Source organism: Gadus macrocephalus, chromosome 17 (assembly GCF_031168955.1).
Source record: "Gadus macrocephalus chromosome 17, ASM3116895v1".
Taxonomy (NCBI): Eukaryota; Metazoa; Chordata; class Actinopteri; order Gadiformes; family Gadidae; genus Gadus; species Gadus macrocephalus.
This window is the reverse complement of record NC_082398.1, coordinates 7,647,541-7,670,040: the sequence shown is the minus strand read 5'-3', so window position 1 is coordinate 7,670,040 and position 22,500 is coordinate 7,647,541. Positions and strand designations below refer to the sequence as shown.

Here is a 22,500-nt window from a genome sequence, read left to right as displayed (position 1 = left end):
CTCTGTGATGTCACTATGATGTTAGCTCTGTGGAAATAGGGTAAAATCACTAAGATCACTATGATGTGAATATGACCAGGACTTGTATTGTTCCTGTAGAACCATGATGTCACTATGAGGTCAGTATTACCTCAGCTACTTTCGACGGTTTGAGGGGTTTATGATAGATCCCCTCTGTGGTGGCTTACTAATAACTACATCACTTGTGTGACCTTCCCCCGGATTTCATCTGATTGGATGAACAGCAAGGTCTTGGTGATGACATCACTATGATGTCACGACTGAGAACAATTCAGTGTGTTGTGCATGGGTCGAGACCTACGTTGCGTGGTGCATTGTAACACGGCCAAGCGCTACCTAGAGTAGCATGGCGTAGTATGGCCTATTGCTTTGTAATCTAGAATAACAGAGCCTCATAAAAACAGACGCGCCCAGGGCCCACACAGCTGTCCTAGGTCGGTGGGTATTTGATCAATTGTTTACATTTCTAGAAGCTAATGTTGGTTTTATAAACAATTAAACATAAACGAGCATCGTTTAAACCAGATGTAGTAGTGATACCGGTATGGTACATGTTGCATATATACACAAACTACAGGTTAGAATTAGGTAAATATGCATAAAAACCTCTCGCCTAGCTTTGCAATACACATCAAATACAAATCAAAATAAATCTGTTTATTTAGATTTATGCATAATTTCTGAGATTTTAAAGTTACAAATATTTATGTAAATATATAATAAATATTATTTAAATATTGCATAATATTGTGATATATGTTGTGTATATAGACTCTCTATCTATATATATCATTCTATGAATATGTGTATATATTTATAAATATGTGTCTGCAATATGCACTGCGTATGCCCACGCACGCAATTTAGCAAATTTTCATTTGAGTTTTTGGTACAAAAAACAGATCGAATCTTGCTGACAGCCTGCGCGGTCGCTGGCCCTGCCAATGTGTGTGTGCGTGCGCACGCGTGTGTGTGTGCGAGCGTGTGTGCGTGCGTGTGTGCGTGCGTGCCTGCTTGTGTGCGTGTATGTGTGTGTGTATGTGTGTGCGTGCCTGCGTGTATTTGTGTGTGTGTGTGTGTGTGTGTGTGTGTGTGTGTGTGTGTGTGTGTGTGTGTGTGTGTGTGTGTGTGTGTGTGTGTGTGTGTGTGTGTGTGTGTGTGTGTGTGCTCGTGTGTCTGCTTGTGTGTGCCTCTGTGTGTGTGAAAGTGCAAGTGCAAGCGTGCCTTCCCCCGAGGCGTAACTAATTACCCTGTCTGGTCAACCGGGCCAGCGCGAGCTCGACAGAAGGTCACGGTGGCCACCAGCCGCGAGGGGAGACGGCTCTCCCACGCGACACATTAAACCCCCGCATCGCGAGCTACCCGGGAGGTCAATCAACCCAGCCGCGAGCCAGGGAGAAAAGCCAATGAAAAAACTCGATAACAGCCGATAAATACCGTAAACACAGCATGCAGTCCGCCGGTGCAAAGAGGAGGAGGAGGAGAGGAGGAGGAGGAGGAGGAGGAGGAGGAGGAGGCGGGAATGGAGAAGATGGACGGCGCGTGCTGCTACTTACCGGGCCCGCGAGGAGGAAGAGGGTGATGAGAAGGAGACCGTCTGGGAATTAGCCCGCCACGGATCATGGCTGGCGGGAAGGAGAGAGAGAGAAGGAGAGGAGAGGGGGAGGAGGGGGAGAGAGGAGGAGGGGGAGAGCAGAGAAGCACCGGGAGGGATTTGTCGCTCTGTCGTTTCTCCCCGGGACCGCGGGGAGAACGGGATGGATGGATAATCACCTGGGTTTGGCACGGGCGCTAGGCGGGAACGAGAGGCTAAATAAGCTGAGTCGCGAGACGGCTCACAGGAGACCTGTGGGGCGGGAAAAGGAGCGTAAAGATCAGCTCGAGGAAAGGAAAAAAACGGAGAGATAGCGCACGAGGGGGGGGCTAATGAATAATGGCGGAGGTTATGAACGGATACGGTACGTCCTCGCGACGGAGGAGCCGTGAGTGAAGGGAGAAGGGAGGGGGGGTGGGGGGAGGGGGAGCGCGGCGGGGTGGGAGGGAGGGGGTACACGCGACGCTGATGTTCAGTAACGGAGAGGAAAGGGAAGGGGAGGGGTTGAGCCCCTCCCGGGGCGCTCGAGGGGAGGTATGTGGTGTGTGTGTGTGTGTGTGTGTGTGTGTGTGTGTGTGTGTGTGTGTGTGTGTGTGTGTGTGTGTGTGTGTGTGTGTGTGTGTGTGTGTGTGTGTGTGTGTGTGTGTGTGTGTGTGTGTGTGTGTGTGTGTGCGTGTGTGTGTGTCAGTGTGTGAGTGCGTGTGGGTGAAGTGTATGTGTGTGCATGTGTATATGTGTCTGCTTGTGTGTGTGTCTGCTTGTGTGTGTGTGTGTGTGTGTGTGTGTGTGTGTGTGTGTGTGTGTGTGTGTGTGTGTGTGTGTGTGTGTGTGTGTGTGTGTGTGTGTGTGTGTGCGTGCGTGCGTGCCTGTGTGCGTGTATGTGTGTGTGTTAGTGTGTAAGTGTGTGTGTGTGTATTCGCGGGTGGGCGAGCCCCCGGGAGCGGCCGTGCCCTCCCCGTGTCTCGTGTCGTCGCTGCGCGCGGTGAGCGGGCTGATTGGCGCGAGGCGAGGTGAGGAAAACAGGAGGGAGGCGCGAGACCTCGTAGATCATTGGCTGCCTTTAGCTGTGAGAGAGAGAGAGAGAGAGAGAGAGAGAGAGAGAGAGAGAGAGAGAGAGAGAGAGAGAGAGAGAGAGAGAGAGAGAGAGAGAGAGAGAGAGAGAGAGAGAGAGAGAGAGAGGGAGAGAGAGAGAGAGAGGGAGAGAGAGAGAGAGAGAGAGAGAGAGAGAGAGAGAGAGACAGAGAGAGAGACAGAGAGAGAGAGAGGGAGGGAGAGAGACATAGAGAATGATAAAGCCAGAACAGAGGTCTGATATTAGAGAGAGTGGTAGAGAGACATAGAGAACGTATGATGGTTACAATAAGATGTATTACATAAGAAAGGCCTATAATATAGTTTGAATAAAGACGTCAATATGTATTTTTACACATTTAAGGGATTGATTAATGATGGAAGAACCCATAAGGGTTCGAACATTATTGAGCATTATTGATCATTTCCACCCAGCATAATAAAAACAGATTAGACAATTATTTAAATTAGAGGCTTATTTAAAAGCCTGACAACATAAGTGAAATAGAATGACAGTCAAACAGACAGACAGAGACAGCCAGACAGACAGACGGACAGACGAACACTCAGTCAGATGGACAGATAGAGAGGAGTGGGGAGGAGAGGGAGAGAAGATGAGTGTTGAAGGAGAGGAGAGAAGGTGAGGAGAGAAGGGAGAGGAGAAGTTGGCTCCTACACTATTGAATATATGAGAAGATAAGGGGAAACCAAGTGCATGTGTCTTCCAGGTTCTGTTTTATTTCGATGTCGTGCATTGTGTTGTCTCGTCCTCCAGGAGACGGTAGGAAGATGGATTTGGGGGTGTAGTTTAATTATATTTGAATCATAAACAAGGCGTTTAATGCTAGCTTAAATACCATGCTCTGATTATTTTACATATTGGCATACCAATATGGCAACTGATTACGTCACTAATTGTCATTGCCATTGTCCACTGAACTTGTAGTTGTTCTCTAAAAATGAAGGAAATGCATTAGCCGTTTGTTTGTTGAATGCAAGTTTTTTTTTTTTCTTCAAATAGACAATGCCTTCGTTTGCGTTGCACACCCAAGACAGGGCCACGATACCATTCTGTTGACGCTCACGTCTCTTCATAAACGACTCAAACGCGCCACCTGGCAGCTGAAAGGGTCCATTGCGCCTAAAGAGTACTTCATATATTTATGACAAATTGTATATATATTTATTAATTTACCCAACTATAAAGTGTCTCAAAGGCTTAGATATTTACATTTAATTGAAAATGTAAAATATTTACATTTTCTGAAATGTTCACTTTCGTTATGTGCTGAAATATGCGGCTTTTCTCCTATCACGAACATCGCCGAGGAATGCAGAATGAAAATACAAATTCTACTACACAACAGCTACCAGTGATTACACGCCAATAGTGAGCATGTAAAATCACCACATGTAATATAATGATAGGTCTACATAATAACGATCTGATTGACAAGGAGGAAACAGGTTTCCAGAAGACATGGGTTGTTTCATTGCGCTGCTGTGTTGTTTATCGGTGTTGTAAAGAACTAGTGACTCTAAACACCGACTTTCTGAACCCGTTTAAAGTTTGGACATTACACATTTGGAAAAAAACGTTAGTATAAGTCTTGTTAGTATAAGAATTTAATACAGTCAGACTGCATCATGGCAGCGTTGGTGGTATAGTGGTGAGCATAGCTGCCTTCCAAGCAGTTGACCCGGGTTCGATTCCCGGCCAACGCAGTACGTTTTTATGTTTTTTATTTTAATTTGATCAGTACTAAAGAAACATAATATTGTTCTCGAAATCTGGCATGGTGAGTCATTTTGATCTGTGTGTATGGGATTGTGTATGTTTGTGTAAGCGCGTTGCGTCTGCCATTACATACGCAAACCCACACATGAATACACACACAAACAAACGCACACGCAAACACACACACACACACACACACACACACACACACACACACACACACACACACACACACACACACACACACACACACACACACACACGCACACAAACAAACACACACACGCACACATACACACGTATAATAAAAAGTATAAAAAGTTTGATAGAGTGAATGTAATGTTATCTTAAGTAAAAATGACATAAGCCTTATAGCATTCTTTATTTCAAACAACTTAATTAAAATGTCACCTTGACCTTACTTAACAGCTTGGTTGACGGATAATAAGAACTGAGTATGAGAACATGAGGGAAATAGATACTTCTTAAATACTTATTTAACGAGCGACAAATATTTACACGCACAGGACAACGGGGCCGTTTGTCGCCCTCTGATGGTGAACACGCGCACTGACGCAGCGGAGCTTGTTTCACATAAAACCAGCGAGCGATACAAGTTATACGGCAGACTTATAGCTGTTACACGTTTTCATATGAATACTGTGTGTACCAACGTTTGTTTACAGCTTCAAAGATACAGTCTGTACTATTTAGAAAGGACAAACATTTCATGTAAATACAGGAGGGGGGAGATCTACACCCCTTTCTGCTGTTGCTAGGAGCTGCAGCATCCCGCGGCTCACCCCCAGGGCGTGTTCTGATTGGCTGACAATATGCCACCACGGCCCAATCGCATCTGGATGAGTCCGCCATCAGCGACCGAAACCCCAGCACCGTCGATAAAGGTAGATTCAGGAGATGGAGAACACGGGTTGGTTATTTATCTTTTCAGTATGCTCTCTCTTCTGGGTCGATGGGACTCCAACTAACGTGTTCATGAAGAGTGACATGTGACAGTTCTGACACTCTGTCACATCCGTCTCTCCATCCGTCCATTTTACCAACGAGCGACAACAACCCGTTCTTTATGTTGGCGGATTTGGTGGGCGGGGTTACGGGCCGTTACCGGCGGCTGGCCCTTAGCACTAAAACAAGCGCACACACAGCTTCCGGCCGATTGGGCTCGTCTACAAAATAAAAGCCACGAGGGTTAGCTCTTCTTGAGAAACCTGCTATTTTCTTTATACTTTATTTAATGTCGTCTAAGATGGTTTTAAAATATTGTAGTATTCGTCTGGTGTATTTATACTCAACGGTGTTGGTCGTGTTAATGCAAAAAACCTCCGCAATCTAAATTTTCTTATTTCTGTTATTAAATGTAGGTTTATTTTGAAACGTAGATTCATTTGCCACCGGAAGTGGTGGCTCGGCCGCCTGTGGTTGACGTTGCCGTTAATGGCGGTGGGGGAGGCGGAGGGTCCTGGCAAGGGGAGCCGAGCGGCTGGAGAACCAGGGCCGTGAAGAGCCCAGCACCGACCACCACACTGGGAAGAGGAGCGTAGAGCGGCGCGTCGAGACCTCGGTAGAGCGGAACAGCGACAGACGCGGAGAAGTACTAACAGGTATGTTTGTTATGTGTTTATGTCGCATGTGCGGATAATTTGGCGAGTAGACGACAGCCGTCCGTTCATATGATGACGGCTTGATAACGTGCACGGTGGTCGCCCTGCTACCTGTACTGTGTTGGCACGTACACGCTCCCGTGTGCGGAGGCCTGTACCTGTGCACGGTATCACCGGGATGGAACCTGTTACGGATTGCTCCGTATATTGTTAATATCATTATTATGATCGTGTTATTTATGGCACGTGACGCACAAAAGCTGCGTTGCACGTAGACATGTTCAGAAAATAAGATTAGCTGGATTTCATTCATTTCATTCGCAGTGCTTCCTTTTTATTTCGTGTGTGTGTGTGTGTGTGTGTGTGTGTGTGTGTGTGTGTGTGTGTGTGTGTGTGTGTGTGTGTGTGTGTGTGTGTGTGTGTGTGTGTGTGTTAGGGTGAGCGTGTGCTGGTGCCATGCAGCATTGCAGCACTAGGGCAGATCTTTTGGAAGTGTGTGAAATCAGTTGAAACATGTTCACAGGACTGCACTACAGGTAGCTTTCACTGTCTCTATTGAGTTATATCATTATTGTATCATACTATCTCTCTCTCTCTCTCTCTCTCTCTCTCTCTCTCTCTCTCTCTCTCTCTCTCTCTCTCTCTCTCGGCAGTGATGTGCTGGTCTCCCAAGCCCTCCAGATGTGCGACCATGTCCTTCCAGTAACAACAACAGCCTCCTTTCAGGCGTCACTTTCCCACAAGATGTCCTCACTGAGAGATCATCAGAGTTCCCATAGGGACACCACGACTCAAAGTGTGACTACTAAAATAACACAAACAATCATCTGCTAGTTCATTAAAATGATAGATGGCTTGATTTACCCCACCACTAGCTATTGAAATACCCCCTATTTAAACACATTTGTACTTAAAAAAAATGTAGTTGTAAACCCCCCTTCATAGAGGCCGATTATTCTGTAGCTAGCTAGCAGATAATTGGCGGTTAACGGCTAACGGCAAGGAGCTAGCGGTGGCGCGCGGCTAGCGTGTAGCTAAGCAGAGAATGGAGTACCACGCTAGTGGCAGCCTGCCTCTGCTGGCGAGACCTCGCTTCTGCCCCGGGGCTAACGCTAACGGCGCTAATGGTAATGGAGCTATCGTTAACGGTGCGGGCACTAGCGGTGGCTACCTCTGCGAGACCGGACACTGCTGTGGAGAGTCGGGCTGCTGTACCTACTACTACGAACTCTGGTGTGAGTATACTAGTATTATTCAAGTAGATAAAGTATTACGAACTCTGTGTGAGAGTACTAGTGTAATACAAGTAGTAAACAAGTATTATACAAGTATATAAAGCACTAAAAACTCTGGTGTGAGCATACTAGTACTATTAGAGTAGATAAAGTATTCCGAACTCTTTTGTGAGTATGCTGGTATTATTCAAGTAGATAAAGTATCCCGAACACTGGTGTGAGTATACTAGAATTATTCAAGTAGATAAAGTATTCCGGATTCTGGTGTGAGTATACTAGTATTATTCGATTAGATAAAGTATTATGAACTCTGTGTGAGAGTACTAGTGTAATACAAGTAGTAAACATTATTATACAAGTTCAGCTAAAGCACTACAAACTCTGGTGTGAGTATACTAGGATTATATAAGTAGTATAATACTAGTGTATACTAATGTATACTTTTTGTGTTTGTTTAACTTCGTATAATGTGTGTCTAGTCAACACTGCCACTTTGTGGCTGTTGACTTTGTGTAATGTTTGTGTAAATGTGTCTGTATTTAAACATAACTGTGTGTCAATGTATCTGTGTGTAAACATAACTGTGTGTGTGTGTGTTTGTGCAACTGTTTGCATAATGTATACGTAATTGTGTAATGTGGGTGTATGTGACTGTGTAAAGAATGTGTAACTGTAATGTTTATGTATCTGTGTATAATATGTGTGCGTGTAACTGCTTAATGTGTGTGTAGTTAACTGTATGTAATTGTGTAACTGTGTTTAATAAGTGTGTTTGTGTGTGTGTGTATGTGTGTTTGTGTAACTGTTGGTAATGTGTGTGCTGTTAACTGTGTAACTGGTTGTGTAACTGTATTTAATGCGTTTACTGTGTGTGTGTGTGTGTGTGTGTGTGTGCGTGTGCGTGTGTGTGTGACTGTTTGTAATGTGTGTGTCATTAACTGTATGTAACTGTGTAACTTGTTGTGTAGCTGTATTTAATGTGTTTACTGTGTGTGTGTGTGTGTGTGTGTGTGTGTGTGTGAGACTGTTTGTAATGTGTGTGTCGTTAACTGTGTATGTAACTGGTTGTGTAACTGTATTTAATGTGTGTACTGTGTGCAGGGTTCTGGCTCCTGTGGTCGGCTCTCATCCTGTTCAGCTGTTGTTGTGCGTACCGCCACCGGCGGGCCAAGCTGCGCGTCCAGCAGCAGCAGAGGCAGACCGACATCAGCCTGCTGGCCTACCATGGGGCTACCGCGTACCCGGCCTCCATGTTGGATCTGAGTAAGAGTCTGTTCATTGTGTGTAGCCGGCCTCCATGTTGGATCTGAATAAGACATGTACCGCGTTCAAAACAACTCAGAACTCCGACATCAATCCGTTCTGAAAAGAAACATGGATGCCTGAATGAAGTTTGGCATTGTTTCTCATTGCTGAATACGAAACATAAAAGCCGCAGCAATATATGCTTCTTTTGGAAACGCGTGAAGAAGAGCAGAGACGTATACTGGCTAGCAGATTGAATTGGTCAAATAGATTCCATATATTGCTATAATCATGGAGAAATATAACGGATACAAACACATATTCAATAATCACAAATCAAACTGTGTGTTAAAACATTGACAAACACCTTCCTAATAATATCATTCCCATTAATGATGAGGGCCGTCGTGTTTCATGTTGCTACCTGCCTCAAGGCAGACAAGTCAGCGCTCGGAAAACATGTTTTATATGTTCTACTCGGACAACGTCTGAGTTGTCTTCAGGGCATTTTGAGTTCATTGTGTGTACCCAACCTGCATGTTGGATCTGAGTTAGATCTGGTTCATTGTGTCAACACGTCCTCAACGCTGGAGCTGACTAAGACTGGGTTCATTGCGTGCACCCACACATGTTGGATCTGAGTAGGACTGGGGCCTAGTCAGAAAAGTGATGTCTGTTCCTCACCACTTTCCTTGACCTTGATGCACAACTTCAAGGATTTAGGGAAAAGCAACGGCAGTGCTAGATGTTCCGACTGCGCTTATCCTAGAGTATGTGATGAAGCGATGGTGGACGTTATGGTGGTGGGTCGGCAGTGGTGAAACTACCATGTTTCACAGGCGGACCACCAAAAGTATATCTTAGATACTTCCACCCCTGAATTCTTAAAATGTTTTTCTACAGGCTGTATGAAACATGGACAACCAGTAGAACAATATTACTTCAATACCAAGGTTGGGAATTTTAGGAAAGGAATTTAAGCTACCATCCTAAACGAGAAATGAAGCGGTTGCAACTTTGAGAGTGCTCACCCTCATGTCCACTATTATTTTCGATCTAAACTCAATAGGGCCTTTTAAGTTTGCAATGCTCCGCCATTTTGTGATGATGAGTGTTGTACTGTAAAATCAAACGTTAATATACAGTAGCCAAGGCTTATCAAAACTGTGGCAGTTTCAAACACTGTGATGTCTCCCCATGACAGCATTTCTACCAATAACGATGACTATACCTCCGATATAGAGGCAATCATACCGATGTCACGATAATCCGTGTATGGTTCGTTCTCCGAATATTCCATTTAAAACAAAATCAGAAAAAACAAATAACAGAGTCGTTTTTTGGTTTTTCTGATTTGGTTTTGAAACGGAAAAAGGGCAAAAGGAATAAACAAATAAACGGCATTTCATTTGTGTTTGTGTTTTGTTTGTTGGTTTTTTAAACCAAACAAAAATAGATACATTTGTAGGCTACACCAGAAGGCAGAACGCAGCGAGCGAAGAAAAAAGAGCCTACCACCTAAACCAGCAATAGACTGTCCAATTATTTTTAGCCTTAGTTATGGCCGCACTTGAACCATATGGGGATTTTATTCGTGAACTATTTGACAATGAAAAGACACACGACGAGATCAGTACCGCTCTAAAGCAATCTGGTGCACCGAAGTGCTCCGTTATGACGGTGAGGAGGTTCTGTGTGGAGCACAACCTTCGAAGAAGAAATCTAGTTTCTTTCTTCTTCTATGTAGCCTATTGTACAATATGTAGGCTACTTGTCATTTAGATGTATTTTTTTAATGTTTTATGACCAGCTAGGTTTCTTAGTAAACAGCCACCTGGAATATCATGGCGATCTTCTCCACGGTCATATCGTCCACTCGCAGACTAAGTCGCCGGCTCCCACGGAAAACAATAAAGCTGGTCATTGTAGAATGCGGACTCAATGGAAAGTTTGAAACGTCTTTGTATGTATTTTTTTAAAACCACGGGCCCTTTTCCCGGCATTGTGGTTTTATCTAAATATCACACAAACAAAACAAGCAACGGGATTATTCAGTATTCACGTTTTGATTTTAAAAAACAGAAAATGCTGTTTATTCCTTTTGCCCTTTTTCCTTTTCAAAACCAAATCAGAAAAACCAAAAAACGGCTCTGTTATTTGGTTTTTCTGATTTTGTTTTAAATCGGAATATTCAAAGAACGAACCATACACGGATTCACGATGATGTTGATTGTTTGTTTTCGTCAATGGTTGAATGGTGCGTCTCCTCCAATATGGCTGCCTCAAGGATTTACGGGAAGGAATTATCTTGTTTTACTTCCATAAAGGATTGTCCAGGTTACACTATGTGGCAATATGAAAGGAAGCATAGTAGTAATAGATCTTCCCTTATCTTTTAGAGAATACGTACAGCACTTCTCATGGCTGCCACTTAGAAACCATGTCACTTCACTTAGGAAGGAATCTTCCTAAGAAGAAAATACTATCCGACCGAAGCCGTATGTTCATTGTGTTTACCCGGCCTCCATGTTGGATCTGAGTAAGACTCTGTTCATTGTGTTTACCCGGCCTCCATGTTTGATCTGAGTAAGACTCTGTTCATTGTGTGTGTGTACAGGCAGGGCTCTGTTGTTTGCACTCAACAATAGTGCTCTTGTAAAACCAACTAAACAACAAAGCAGACACAAAATCTTCCTTTTGTTGCAAGTAGGACTGGGCGACGTCGAAGCCTTTATTATCATGATTGTCATTGGGAATTTGATACAAAAGGGCCGTAAATAGGAAGGTATGCTTATGAGTTCAAAACATCCTTCTAAACAGTCTCACTAAGGATTATTACATTGACGTATATGGAAATGTGTAATAAGTTGTCCGACTACAACTTGTTTTCTCCTCTGACGTATGAAAACCTCATACTTTTAAGGGCACATCTTTATTTTGTTATGATTTCATTATCTTAATCACTGAGGATTAGTCTATCTTTATTTCATCAGTACACAATACCAATAAACGATTATGTTGAATTATTGTCCAGTCTTGGTCTCTTTGAGAGTCCTAGTCTCTCAAGGAGACTTAAAGGTACTATATGCAAGAATGCGGTATCAAGCTAGCACCAAGCTAAATTTAGAATAAATACCCTGCTCCTCAAACCGCCCTCTCCCTTCTCTCCAAACCCGGCAATCCCCTAAAAAAACAAACAATAAATAAAAAACATTGGGGTGTCTATACCACATAATGTGTTGAAGAGCACATTTCAATCAAAAATAAATAGCATTTTGTACCTTTTTTTAACTTGATTTAAGGAAGGTTAAATAAAAACGACAATAAAAAAATAGAGTTGGGCGTGTGACAGGGGGTCAGACGGCTGACCGATAAATTATATTGGGGTGTAACTTTACGAACATTCCGTCACATGTCCTTGTTGCCATGGTATCAAGGCCATCTGTCACCATGACAACACAAAACATAGCAGCTGGGGGTGGGTGTCCGGTGGTCTGACATTTAGGATGGTCACTTAAGAGCTCTGACCCCACTCCCAAAAGGGTCATAGACTCACGTGGTCTGTCTACCCCCCCCCCCCCCCCGTCTGTCTGTCTGTCTGTCTACCTCCCCGTCTGTCTGTCTGTCGGTATGTCTGCAGGTTTCCTGGCGTCTCTGAAGCTGCCCAGCTACGAGGAGATCGCGGCCCAGCCGTCCACCCCCCCTCCCCCCTACAGCTCGGTGTTCACCTCCCCCCGCTACCCCCAGCCCCCCACCGCCCCGGACCCCCACCTCCTCACACACCACCAGCGCCCCCAGCTGGCCCACTGCAGCGACATGCTGTCCTCCCTCAGCTCCGACAACAGGTACTGCCCCGGTGCTCGCACTAGTACTCGTCAGGGCTCCAAACCGGTTCAAGGAACGAAAACGAAAACCGAAAACGAACGGAATTCTACGAGGAACGGAAACAAAAACCAAATGGTCTTCAACTGTTCCGGAACAGAAATGTTATTCTGAAATCCCCTAAACCGTTTCGTGCTCTATATAGCCTATAAAATTTCACAAAAGCATAGCCTATTTCACGAAGAAATAAAAATATTTCCGGTTGCCGCGTTCACTTCGCCGCCCGCTAAGCTCAGTTGTCGCAAATTCCCACCACCACCCTGGCGAGAGGCGATTTGTAAGAAACAGTTGCACTGAGCTCTATCTTAAAGGTAACGTGAGCTTAATAAACCGAGTCCACTATATCGCCTTTGCATTGTTTCTTGTTGTTGGGCGTGCCCTTAACCTGCGTCCGCGTCCAAGTTTCTTTGACATGATCAGACAGCCCGCCCGCTCCCTGATGACAGCCCTCCCTGCTGTCTACACACAGCTATTTGATATATGCCAGATTATAAAACACTTATTAAAAAAATCGAGTCTGACTGTCAATAACAATTGGGGCTGGCCCGAATGGCATTTTTCAGGCTTTGAATACTCGTTGGTTTTTCCGAGCGAATATTCGAATACTCATTCCAGAAAAACACACCATCAAAAACAACATTAATAATCCCTATATACTCCCTGGAACCGATTTTGACAGCATCTGCATATTTTGTTGAAGATTTAATAGCTTTTGAACTTAAATTAGTAGGCCTAAGTAAGTTGGAGTTACTTAGTTTTTCCCCGTCGAAGCGAACAGCTGTTGTTCCGCACCAAATCAGCTGTCCTCTGCCATCTCAGCCCTTACGGGAGCTTTTCAATTCATCCTGGAACGTGCATCTTTACAGGGACTTTGTACAATAAATCCATAACAAATACCGAATATTGATTGTCTTATGTGTCCATATTATATCCATTATATTGACCGGGTATTCGCAAGACGCTCACGCTCTGCAGCAAGCCAGTCACAGTTGATTGGCGCGGCGCGGTACAGCGAACGTAAACAAACAACTAAGCTAAGGTTAGCATTTCACTAAGCATTTATTTTCCTCCAGAGATCCCACTAATGTTGTTATAAAGTAAAGGGAAACAAGATATCTATTCTTCCTCCACCGCTCTCGCTTCTCTGCTTGGTGTCGCTTATAGTTTGCCTCCCTCGCTCTGGTAACGTCACGTACGTGAAACAACAAAGCTCAGAATACTGATTTAAGCTTTGAAAACTAATTTTCCCGACGAGTATTTGAATATTCGAATAATTCGGGCCAGCCCTAATAACAATGCGGGAAAACGTCTCAATTTGCGGAACGTGTACAAAGTAATGGAAATGCGGGACTGTCCCGCACAAAGCGACACATCTGGTCACCCTTTTATCGACCACAAAAATAGACTAGGCCCAATAACACTGCCGGAACGTTAAGAACAAATGTTATTTTACGTTCCGAACCGGTTCAGGAACGATATGTTGGTGGCGGAACGCATGAACGAAAACGTGTTAAATATACCGGTTCCGTTGACGATCGGAACGATTGAACAATTATTTTGTTTTCAAGCCCTGGTACTAGTACTACTGCTGTACAAGTACCGTTCTACAACTGTACTACTTCTTTACTACTGAAGCACTTATTTTGTTCTACCACAGTTCTAATACCGAACTACAACTGTACTATTGCAGATCTACTGCCATTGATGCTGTGTGTGTGTGTGTGTGTGTGTGTGTGTGTGTGTGTGTGTGTGTGTGTGTGTGTGTGTGTGTGTGTGTGTGTGTGTGTGTGTGTGTCTTAGCTCCAGCTGCTCCTGTGACTCCTGCTGCCCGTCGTCTCCATGTAGCTCCTCCCTCTCGGTGAACGTCACCTACGAGACGGACACAAGCCACGCCTCCACGCCCTGCGGCGTGCCCCCCCTCCCCCTGCACGTCACCGCGGAGACCGTTGCCTCGGAGGTGGCCCTGGAGGCGGTGCGCAGGGCCCAGTCCATGGTGGTGGTCGTGGAGACGGTCGCCGTGGCTACCGCTGACCCCGGCGACAACAACGACGGAGGGGTGTCAGGGAGCGTCGCGGACGAGGTGACGGTCACCGTGGAGACCGCGGCGTCGGTAACCACGGCGACGGGAATTGTGTCGTCGGTAGCGGTAGCGCCGCCCACTCCTGGAGCAGACGACGCTCGCACCGCGTCTCCCACAATGCCTCAGTCTGACCTGGCCGCCTGCGTCTCCAAAGCCATCGTAATCCTGACCGGTCAGAACCCCGGGAGGGAGCGAGCCTGTCCAGGAGAAACGGTCGCTGCAGAGGGACTTCCTGCCCCAAGCCCTGACCTCGTCGCTCCACTAAACCCTAGCCCTGACCCTAACCACGCCCCTACCATAAGCCACACCCCCAACCTTAACCACACCCCTACAGATAAGGCCCAAGCTGACCCTAACCCCACACCTATTCTAAGACCCACCTCTGACCCTAGCCCCGCCCCTAACTTAAGCCCCGCCCCTGGAAGGGGTGAAGGCCCACCGTCCATCCAGACCTGCATCCCAACCTCTGGAGCCGACCAGCACAGACCGGCCTCCCCCCCCTCCTCCCCCCCTCCCCCAGTGCTGCTCCTGGCCCCCACGCTGGACTCCCTGCTGGCTCCGCCCGTGAGCCGGTCAGCCAAGACCTCCCTCTCTCCCTCCCCCCGGCCCACCCACTCCGCCACCAAGCAGACCCTCTTCTCCCCCTGCGTGGACGTCTACGAGGCCGGACCCCCTAGCTGGGGGCGGGCGCCGGGGGGGGATCAGGAGGAGGAGGAGGAGCAGGAGGAGGAGGAGGGGAGGGACGAAGACGACGTGGGCGCTGACGAGAGTCAGTACCGCCACCGCCGGCTGACGGGAGACTCGGGGATCGAGGTGTGCCGCTGTCGCATGGAGGAGGAGGAGGAGGAGGAAGAGGAGGAGGAGGATGACAACGACGACGACGACGAAGAGGAGAAGGAGAGTGGAGGAGGAGGAGGAGGAGGAGGAGGTAAGGAGTCTCTGAGGAGTGGAGGGGAGGGCGGGAGACAAGGAAGTGATGTCACCGTCGTGCTCCACGACAGCGCCGACTGTCCAGCGCGGGCTCTGGTGCCGACCCCGCCGTGTAGCTCCTCCCCCAACGCCACGCCCACGTCCGCCCCCCTCAAAGACCCCGGCGAGGTCATTATCGTCGTGGAGACAGTGTGATGGACCGTTTACATAAGTTTACATAAAGCAGGAAGTGGGACATTGTTTTATACATCACAGCTCTTGCTGCCCGTCAATGCATAAACTGTGGTCGTCATGGTGACATGGATGCTACGGCATCATGGGTGTTCTGATAACGTCGCCACGCCACTGTTAGCACTCGCACATCGGGGACATGAGGTGTGTGTGAGTGCGTGCGTGTGTGTGTGTGTGTGTGTGTGTGTGTGTGTAAGGAGCAGAACAGTAGAAATTATTCAGGCTCAAAGATACAAGACAGAACAGACAGTTCATTCTATTGCTCTCTCTCTCTTCCTTTCTCTCTCTCTCTTTGCCTCTCTGTCACTCACCCTATCCCACTGACATCACCAGGCATATTGTCCGAGCAATAGCCCTCAGACAGTACTACACACACACACACTTAGTCACATGTTATTTCCTACAGTGTAGCAGCATAGATGTGATGAGTGTCGGCAACATGAATATATATATATCCATGAGAGACAGTCCCCGTTTCTACATTTTGTTAGTCCTGGTCGTGTTTTACACAGCAATATCTTTTCTATAGCTAGCCTGGCTGTTTCAGCACCGGTCGCCGTGGGAGACGCGTTGAAGCGGGACGTTGTGACCCTCAATGGGCTTTGGGAGCGGACATCACTTTTCTGGGGGCTGTGGCCCTCCCCCAACCCCTGCCCCCCCCCCCCCCCCCCCTTGGTAGTACAGGGCAACGGTGCCGACATGAGATGCCGGGGGATGGGAGGTGTGTGTTCTCCCCTCCTGGTTGCCGTGACAACATGCACAGATGGCCTGGGGAGGAATAGAAGGAGAAAGTGGGTTCTTGGAGCCCCATCATTCCTCTGACCTAAAGGGACTCTAGTAGAGGACTCTACTAGAGGACTCTACAGGACTCTAGTAGAGGACTCTAGTAGAGGACTCTACTAGAGGACTCTACTAGAGGACTCTACAGGACTCTAGTAGAGGACTCTACTAGAGGACTCTACTAGAGGACTCTAGTAGAGGACTCTAGTAGAGGACTCTACTAGAGGACTCTACTAGAGTCCTGTAGAGTCCTCTACTAGAGTCCTCTACTAGAGTCCTGTAGAGTCCTCTAGTAGAGGACTCTACAGGACTCTGCAGGACTCTACTAGAGGACTCTACAGGTCCTCCTTACCGGACCCTACATAACCCCAGTACAGGACCCTAGCACAGGACTACAGTACAGTACAGGACTCTAGCACAGGACTACAGTACAGGACTCTACATGACTCCAGTACAGTAACAGGATTCTAGCACAGGACTCTACATAACTCAAGTACAGTCTCCAGTACAGGACTCTCTAGCACAGGACTACAGTTGGACAGGACTCTACATGACTCTAGTACAGGACTACAGCACAGGACTCCAGTACAGGACTCCAGCACAGGACTACAGTAGGACAGGACTCTACAGGATCTGGTGCAGGACCCTAGAACGATGGGACGTAACAACATGTTGTTGTTATTGATGTTGTGATTTGATGCTGATTTTGTTTACTGGGATCTAATAAGGTTATATATCTCCATGGTTACAGAGTGCCATTTCTACTTGACAACTGTTACTAAGCGATAGGCAAAGCTGTTATTTTTATGCGTGCGTACGTGTGCATGTATGTATGTGTGTGTGTGTGTGTGTGTGTGTGTGTGTGTGTGTGTGAGAGAGAGTGTGATTTCTCCCTCTGGTTGATTAGTGAGTGGCCGGGTAAGGGTGCTTTGTTCATGGGCTGTGTTCAAACCGCATTCTTGGAGAGTCATCTGGGATTTGATCTTACGGCGGAAAACCTGAATGAAATGCAAAATGAGTTACGATTTGACGGGGTAAAATAAAGCCTTCAATCCACTGATGAGGGGCAATGATGGTGTAGGTTCATGGTGCTGGACCCCCAGCCGAACAGGTGCCACAGACCACCTGGAGGCCTCCTGGTGTAGGGTTAAGCCTCAGTTATGGTGGGACATCGACCCATCGCAAGGGGGTTTACCGACCCATAATGTCCTTGCAGACCCTCCTTGCGTCCACCGCAAGGGCGAGACGTGCGCCTCCCAAAAATTGAAACCTTGCGTCGAGGCGACGCAGCTGCATGGGCTGTGATTGGTCCACTCACTAAAACCCGACGCAGAACCGAAACAGGCTCACGACTGCGTGGTCATTGCGTTGCGTCAACGTGGAACCAGAACTGAGCCTTTATGGTGCTGGACTCCCCGCTGAACAAGCTCCACAGAACACCACGGGGGCCTCCTTGATGCCCCTTCTGCACCTTAAAGTCAGGTCCCTAAATTCCCTGTGACTCACTTTGGCCGGTGACATAAAGATTGAACATTGACGAAACAGTCGTGGTAAAGGAAGCTCAACGGGTCAAACCATGTATATGACTGCCCTGGTCTGAGACTTATCTGGGGGATGTGGTTGTGCTTAGTTAACTCGAGTTAACCCCGCGTTCACCCCGGTCTACTGACGTTAGTGTGATGCTACTGCTGATGAACCCGCGGCCCGTACGACGAGGAGGGACACACGCTTCTTTCATTTCTCCTTTCAAATGTTATTTTATCGATTCAGTCTTAATGTCCCTGTGTGTGTGTGTGTGTGTGCGTGTGTGTTTGCGTGCGTGCAACCTATCTAAACCAGTCTGTTCTAATCGTGTGTGATTATATACTGAATAAAAGTATCAAACATATTTGGACTGACTGTTTATTCAGCCTTGAGTTGTCTGACTACTTTCTGACTTTGCTCAAACTGTTAATTCTTACGTACATTATGACTCTGATCTGACTATATACTATGACCGTTCTGACTGTACATTCTGACTGGTCGGACTAAAAACTATGACTACATTATGACTTCTGACTGTACATTATGACTTTCTTCTTACTGTATTTTCTGGCTATGTGTGACCATATTATGACTGACTGTTCTTCTGAGTGTATGTTCTTACTACATTATGACTACGTTCTGGCTACATCCTGACCATGAGCCAACTACATTCACATACAAATCCAAGAAAAGTCAACTGCTGTTTGCATAGTTCTGTTTCGTTGAGCTTGTATGGCTCGATGTCTCTCTGCCTTGTTACTGGAACCTGGGAGAACATGGCGCAGAAGCACTCATTTTGCAGCACTAGCAGTTCACCTAGTGAGTCCAGTGAGCATTTTACACTATTGGCACCATTTGGCTAATACTAGCTAGTAACATGTCACCAAAAACACACAAATGTGGGACATGATTGTGTACTATTTTGATTTAAAGTTTATTACCATTGTGTAACACAAAATATAAATTGCTAAATATCTAACGACGGGTTGTGTAGTTCTCTCTCTGTTAGCACTTTCAAGATAATCTCCCACATAAACTTGGTAGCTGCTTTGAAGATTTTCAAAATAAAAGCCTCTCCATTGCAAATTCGGGAAAATGCATTCAGTATATTACAACAAGAGACTCCAACAGCTGCATCAGGTTTGATCCTTTTCTCTCGGGATGACCAGCACCTTAAAAGGAAGCGGCTGTAGGACCACGCCCACCCTGCCCTGCAGGTCGGGGGGCGGGGCTCCGTCTGGGAGCCGAAAGCTCATTCGCTGGAGCAGAGAGGACAGGAAGAGGAAGAGCTCCATCCTTGCCAACGATTCGCCGACACACACCCGAGGCCCCGCTCCGAAGGGCAGGAAAGAGGGTGGAGTCACACGGCAACCCTTGTCGTCAAGGAAACGCTCTGGGACGAATGATAAAGCAAGTGTCGTATTCACACTCTCGTTTGTTATAATATTACGTGTGTTTGTGAGTTAGTGTGCGTGCTTGTGCGAGAGTGTGTATGAGGCTGTTGTTTGTGTGTGTTACCTGGTTTGAAGAGGTCCGGTTGCTCCCAGTGTTTGGGGTCGTGGTGGATCGCCCACATGTTTACCAAAACTCGCGTCCCACACTTGATAAAGTGACCCCCGATACTACAGGAGAGGGAGAGGGAGTGAGAATGAGTGTGTGCATGTGTGTTTGTGTACGTTTGTGTTTCTGTGTATGTGTGTGTGTGTGGGGGGGGGGGGGGGTTGGGGTGTACCTGCTGTCCCTCAGAGCAGTGTGTGTGTGTGTGTGTGTGTGTGTACCTGCTGTCCCTCAGAGCAGTGTGTGTGTGTGTGTGTGTGTACCTGCTGTCCCTCAGAGCAGTGTGTGTGTGTGTGTACCTGCTGTCCCTCAGAGCAGTGTGTGTGTGTTTATGTGTGTGTGTGTGTGTACCTGCTGTCCCTCAGAGCAGTGTGTGTGTGTGTTTGTGTGTGTGTGTGTGTGTGTGTACCTGCTGTCCCTCAGAGCAGTGTGTGTGTGTGTGTGTGTGTTTATGTGTGTGTGTGTACCTGCTGTCCCTCAGAGCAGTGTGTGTGTGTGTTTGTGTGTGTGTGTGTGTGTGTGTACCTGCTGTCCCTCAGAGCAGTGTGTGTGTGTGTTTATGTGTGTGTGTGTACCTGCTGTCCCTCAGAGCAGTGTGTGTGTGTGTACTTGCTGGCCCTCAGAGCAGTGTGTGTGTGTGTGTGTGTGTGTGTGTACCTGCTGTCCCTCAGAGCAGTGTGTGTGTGTGTGTGTGTGTGTACCTGCTGTCCCTCAGAGCAGTGTGTGTGTGTTTATGTGTGTGTGTGTGTGTGTGTACCTGCTGTCCCTCAGAGCAGTGTTTGTGTGTGTGTGTGTGTGTGTACCTGCTGTCCCTCAGAGCAGTGTGTGTGTGTGTTTATGTGTGTGTGTGTACCTGCTGTCCCTCAGAGCAGTGTGTGTGTGTGTACTTGCTGGCCCTCAGAGCAGTGTGTGTGTGTGTGTGTGTGTGTGTGTGTGTGTACCTGCTGTCCCTCAGAGCAGTGTGTGTGTGTGTGTGTGTGTGTACCTGCTGTCCCTCAGAGCAGTGTGTGTGTACCTGATGTCCCTCAGAGCAGTGTGTGTGTGTGTGTGTGTGTGTGTGTGTGTGTGTGTGTACCTGCTGTCCCTCAGAGCAGTGTGTGTGTGTGTGTGTGTGTGTGTGTGTGTACCTGCTGTCCCTCAGAGCAGTGTGTGTGTGTGTGTGTGTGTGTGTGTGTGTGTGTGTACCTGCTGTCCCTCAGAGCAGTGTGTGTGTGTGTGTGTGTGTGTGTGTGTACCTGCTGTCCCTCAGAGCAGTGTGTGTGTGTGTGTGTGTGTGTGTGTGTGTACCTGCTGTCCCTCAGAGCAGTGTGTGTGTGTGTGTGTGTGTGTGTGTGTGTGTGTGTACCTGCTGTCCCTCAGAGCAGTGTGTGTGTGTGTGTGTGTGTGTGTGTGTGTGTACCTGCTGTCCCTCAGAGCAGTGTGTGTGTGTGTGTGTGTGTGTGTGTGTGTGTGTGTGTACCTGCTGTCCCTCAGAGCAGTGTGTGTGTGTGTGTGTGTGTGTGTGTGTACCTGCTGTCCCTCAGAGCAGTGTGTGTGTGTGTGTACCTGCTGTCCCTCAGAGCAGTGTGTGTGTGTGTGTGTGTGTGTGTGTGTGTGTGTGTGTGTGTACCTGCTGTCCCTCAGAGCAGTGTGTGGGATGAGTACGGGGCTGACAGGTCGGATCCTCAGCCCCTCGTTGGTCACACTGTCCAGGTAGGGGAGGTGGGGGCGGTCCGACACACACACCCCCCTCCCGCGCCCCACCACCTCGTCCAGCTCCTTCTGCACACGCTCCTGCACCTTGGGGCGGAGCCACACACTCACATGGTCAGTCTGTCCATCCGTCCATCAAAGTGCACGTATAAAGTTTGAACCTCAACTTTTAAATTTCATGGTTGGTCAGGTAGGCCGGTATCCATAGCAACGTGGTGCTGAGCAGAGGGTGCTTTATCAGGTAGGCTAGTATCCATAGCAACGTGATGCTTACCTGAGGGTGGTGCACCAGATAGGCTAGTATCCATAGCAACGTGGTGGAGGTGGTCTCCACCCAGCCCCGAAGGTCTCGGCGGCGATCATCAGGACATGGTCGTCTGTAAGCCCCTCCCCTTCCTGCTGGGCTGACCTCTGACCCTGGGGTCGCTGAGCCTGTATCAGGGCGTCCAGGAGGTCACGGGGGGCACCCTCCATCCTGGAGGTCTGGGGGAGAGGGTGAAAGGTCATGGGGCCGTGTGTGTGTGTGTGTGTGTGTGTGTGTGCGTGTGCGTGTGTGTGTTTGTGTGTGTGTACGCGGTACCTTGTGCTCCTCTAGCTTGCGAGTCAGGAGTCGGTCTCTGACAGAGATACACTCCCTCAACTTTCTCAGCACCTCGCTAGGAAACACCTGAGAGAGAGAGAGAGAGAGAGAGAGAGAGAGAGAGAGAGAGAGAGAGAGAGAGAGAGAGAGAGAGAGAGAGAGAGAGAGAGAGAGAGAGAGAGAGAGAGAGAGAGAGAGAGAGAGAGAGAGAGAGAGAGAGAGAGACGTGTATCATCAAGGTGTAAGTGAACATTGTTTCAGCTGGAGTCGAACACTAGTCGAACACGAGAATCCTAAAGTAGGGGGGCGTGTTATCCCCACGGCAACTGGTCCTTTTATAGTGTGTACGAGCGTATGAGCGTTATAATTAGCAATGTTCTGTATGAAATGATTCACGCACTGTGCGTTATGCTATTAAGTGTCCAGGAAGCATAACCTACTCTCGGATGCTGCGATCATCAACAACTGCTGCCCAGACAAAGGTAGACGCAGCCAAACACACCTCGCCACCTGTGTCCCTATGTCATGATGTCGCAGAGCACTCTAGACACTTTGACGTCACGAAAAACAACGCTACTTGCTTTCCAGGCAGGCGAACGATCACTGGCCAAAACACAGGCTTTTACTCCTGTTTCCTCTAAACGACGGTCTTATTTCAGTAACAGTGATTAGCTTGCATAGATTACTACGTTGAAGACCATATCGGACGTAATAACAC

The 22,500-nt window shown here is 47.5% G+C and overlaps 4 protein-coding genes and 1 non-coding gene across 6 annotated transcripts in view; 2 read left to right on the top strand and 3 right to left on the bottom strand.

Annotated features, from left to right (window-relative positions):
* Positions 1 to 1,524, bottom strand: part of LOC132475442 (uncharacterized) — a 6,295-nt gene extending 4,771 nt beyond the window's left edge. The window contains 1 exon segment of the mRNA XM_060076581.1: positions 1,271 to 1,524. The gene's annotated coding sequence lies outside the window, so the exon portion shown is untranslated.
* A 2,815-nt stretch (positions 1,525 to 4,339) lies between these two features.
* trnag-ucc (transfer RNA glycine (anticodon UCC)) lies at positions 4,340 to 4,411 on the top strand. Its single transcript has one exon. It is a non-coding gene; the product is annotated as a tRNA-Gly (tRNA).
* Positions 4,412 to 5,837: 1,426 nt separating this feature from the next.
* LOC132475519 (mucin-5AC-like) lies at positions 5,838 to 16,650 on the top strand. 2 transcript variants are annotated; one of them, XM_060076682.1, is made up of 5 exons: positions 5,838 to 6,046; positions 6,700 to 7,281; positions 8,383 to 8,544; positions 12,167 to 12,371; positions 14,209 to 16,650. In XM_060076682.1, exons 2-5 carry the CDS (start codon positions 7,092 to 7,094, stop codon positions 15,611 to 15,613), a joined length of 1,962 nt encoding a protein of 653 aa, XP_059932665.1. In that variant the 5' UTR covers positions 5,838 to 6,046; positions 6,700 to 7,091; the 3' UTR covers positions 15,614 to 16,650. The 2 variants fall into 2 exon arrangements, with proteins under 2 accessions (XP_059932665.1, XP_059932666.1); XM_060076683.1 differs by lacking the exons at positions 5,838 to 6,046; positions 6,700 to 7,281; positions 8,383 to 8,544 and adding an exon at positions 10,651 to 11,065.
* A 2,068-nt stretch (positions 16,651 to 18,718) lies between these two features.
* LOC132445756 (steroid 17-alpha-hydroxylase/17,20 lyase-like) lies at positions 18,719 to 21,653 on the bottom strand (the record flags this gene model as incomplete). The annotated part of the gene is made up of 4 exons (XM_060035880.1): positions 18,719 to 19,346; positions 19,472 to 19,575; positions 21,120 to 21,289; positions 21,477 to 21,653. Coding segments are annotated over 4 exons (708 nt in total), but the record flags the coding sequence as incomplete, so codon positions are not given.
* A 386-nt stretch (positions 21,654 to 22,039) lies between these two features.
* LOC132445755 (steroid 17-alpha-hydroxylase/17,20 lyase-like) overlaps positions 22,040 to 22,500 on the bottom strand; it is a 1,909-nt gene continuing 1,448 nt past the window's right edge. The window contains exon 3 of the mRNA XM_060035879.1: positions 22,040 to 22,056. Within this exon, the coding sequence (XP_059891862.1) occupies positions 22,040 to 22,056 (17 nt within the window). The remainder of the gene's footprint in view (positions 22,057 to 22,500) is intronic.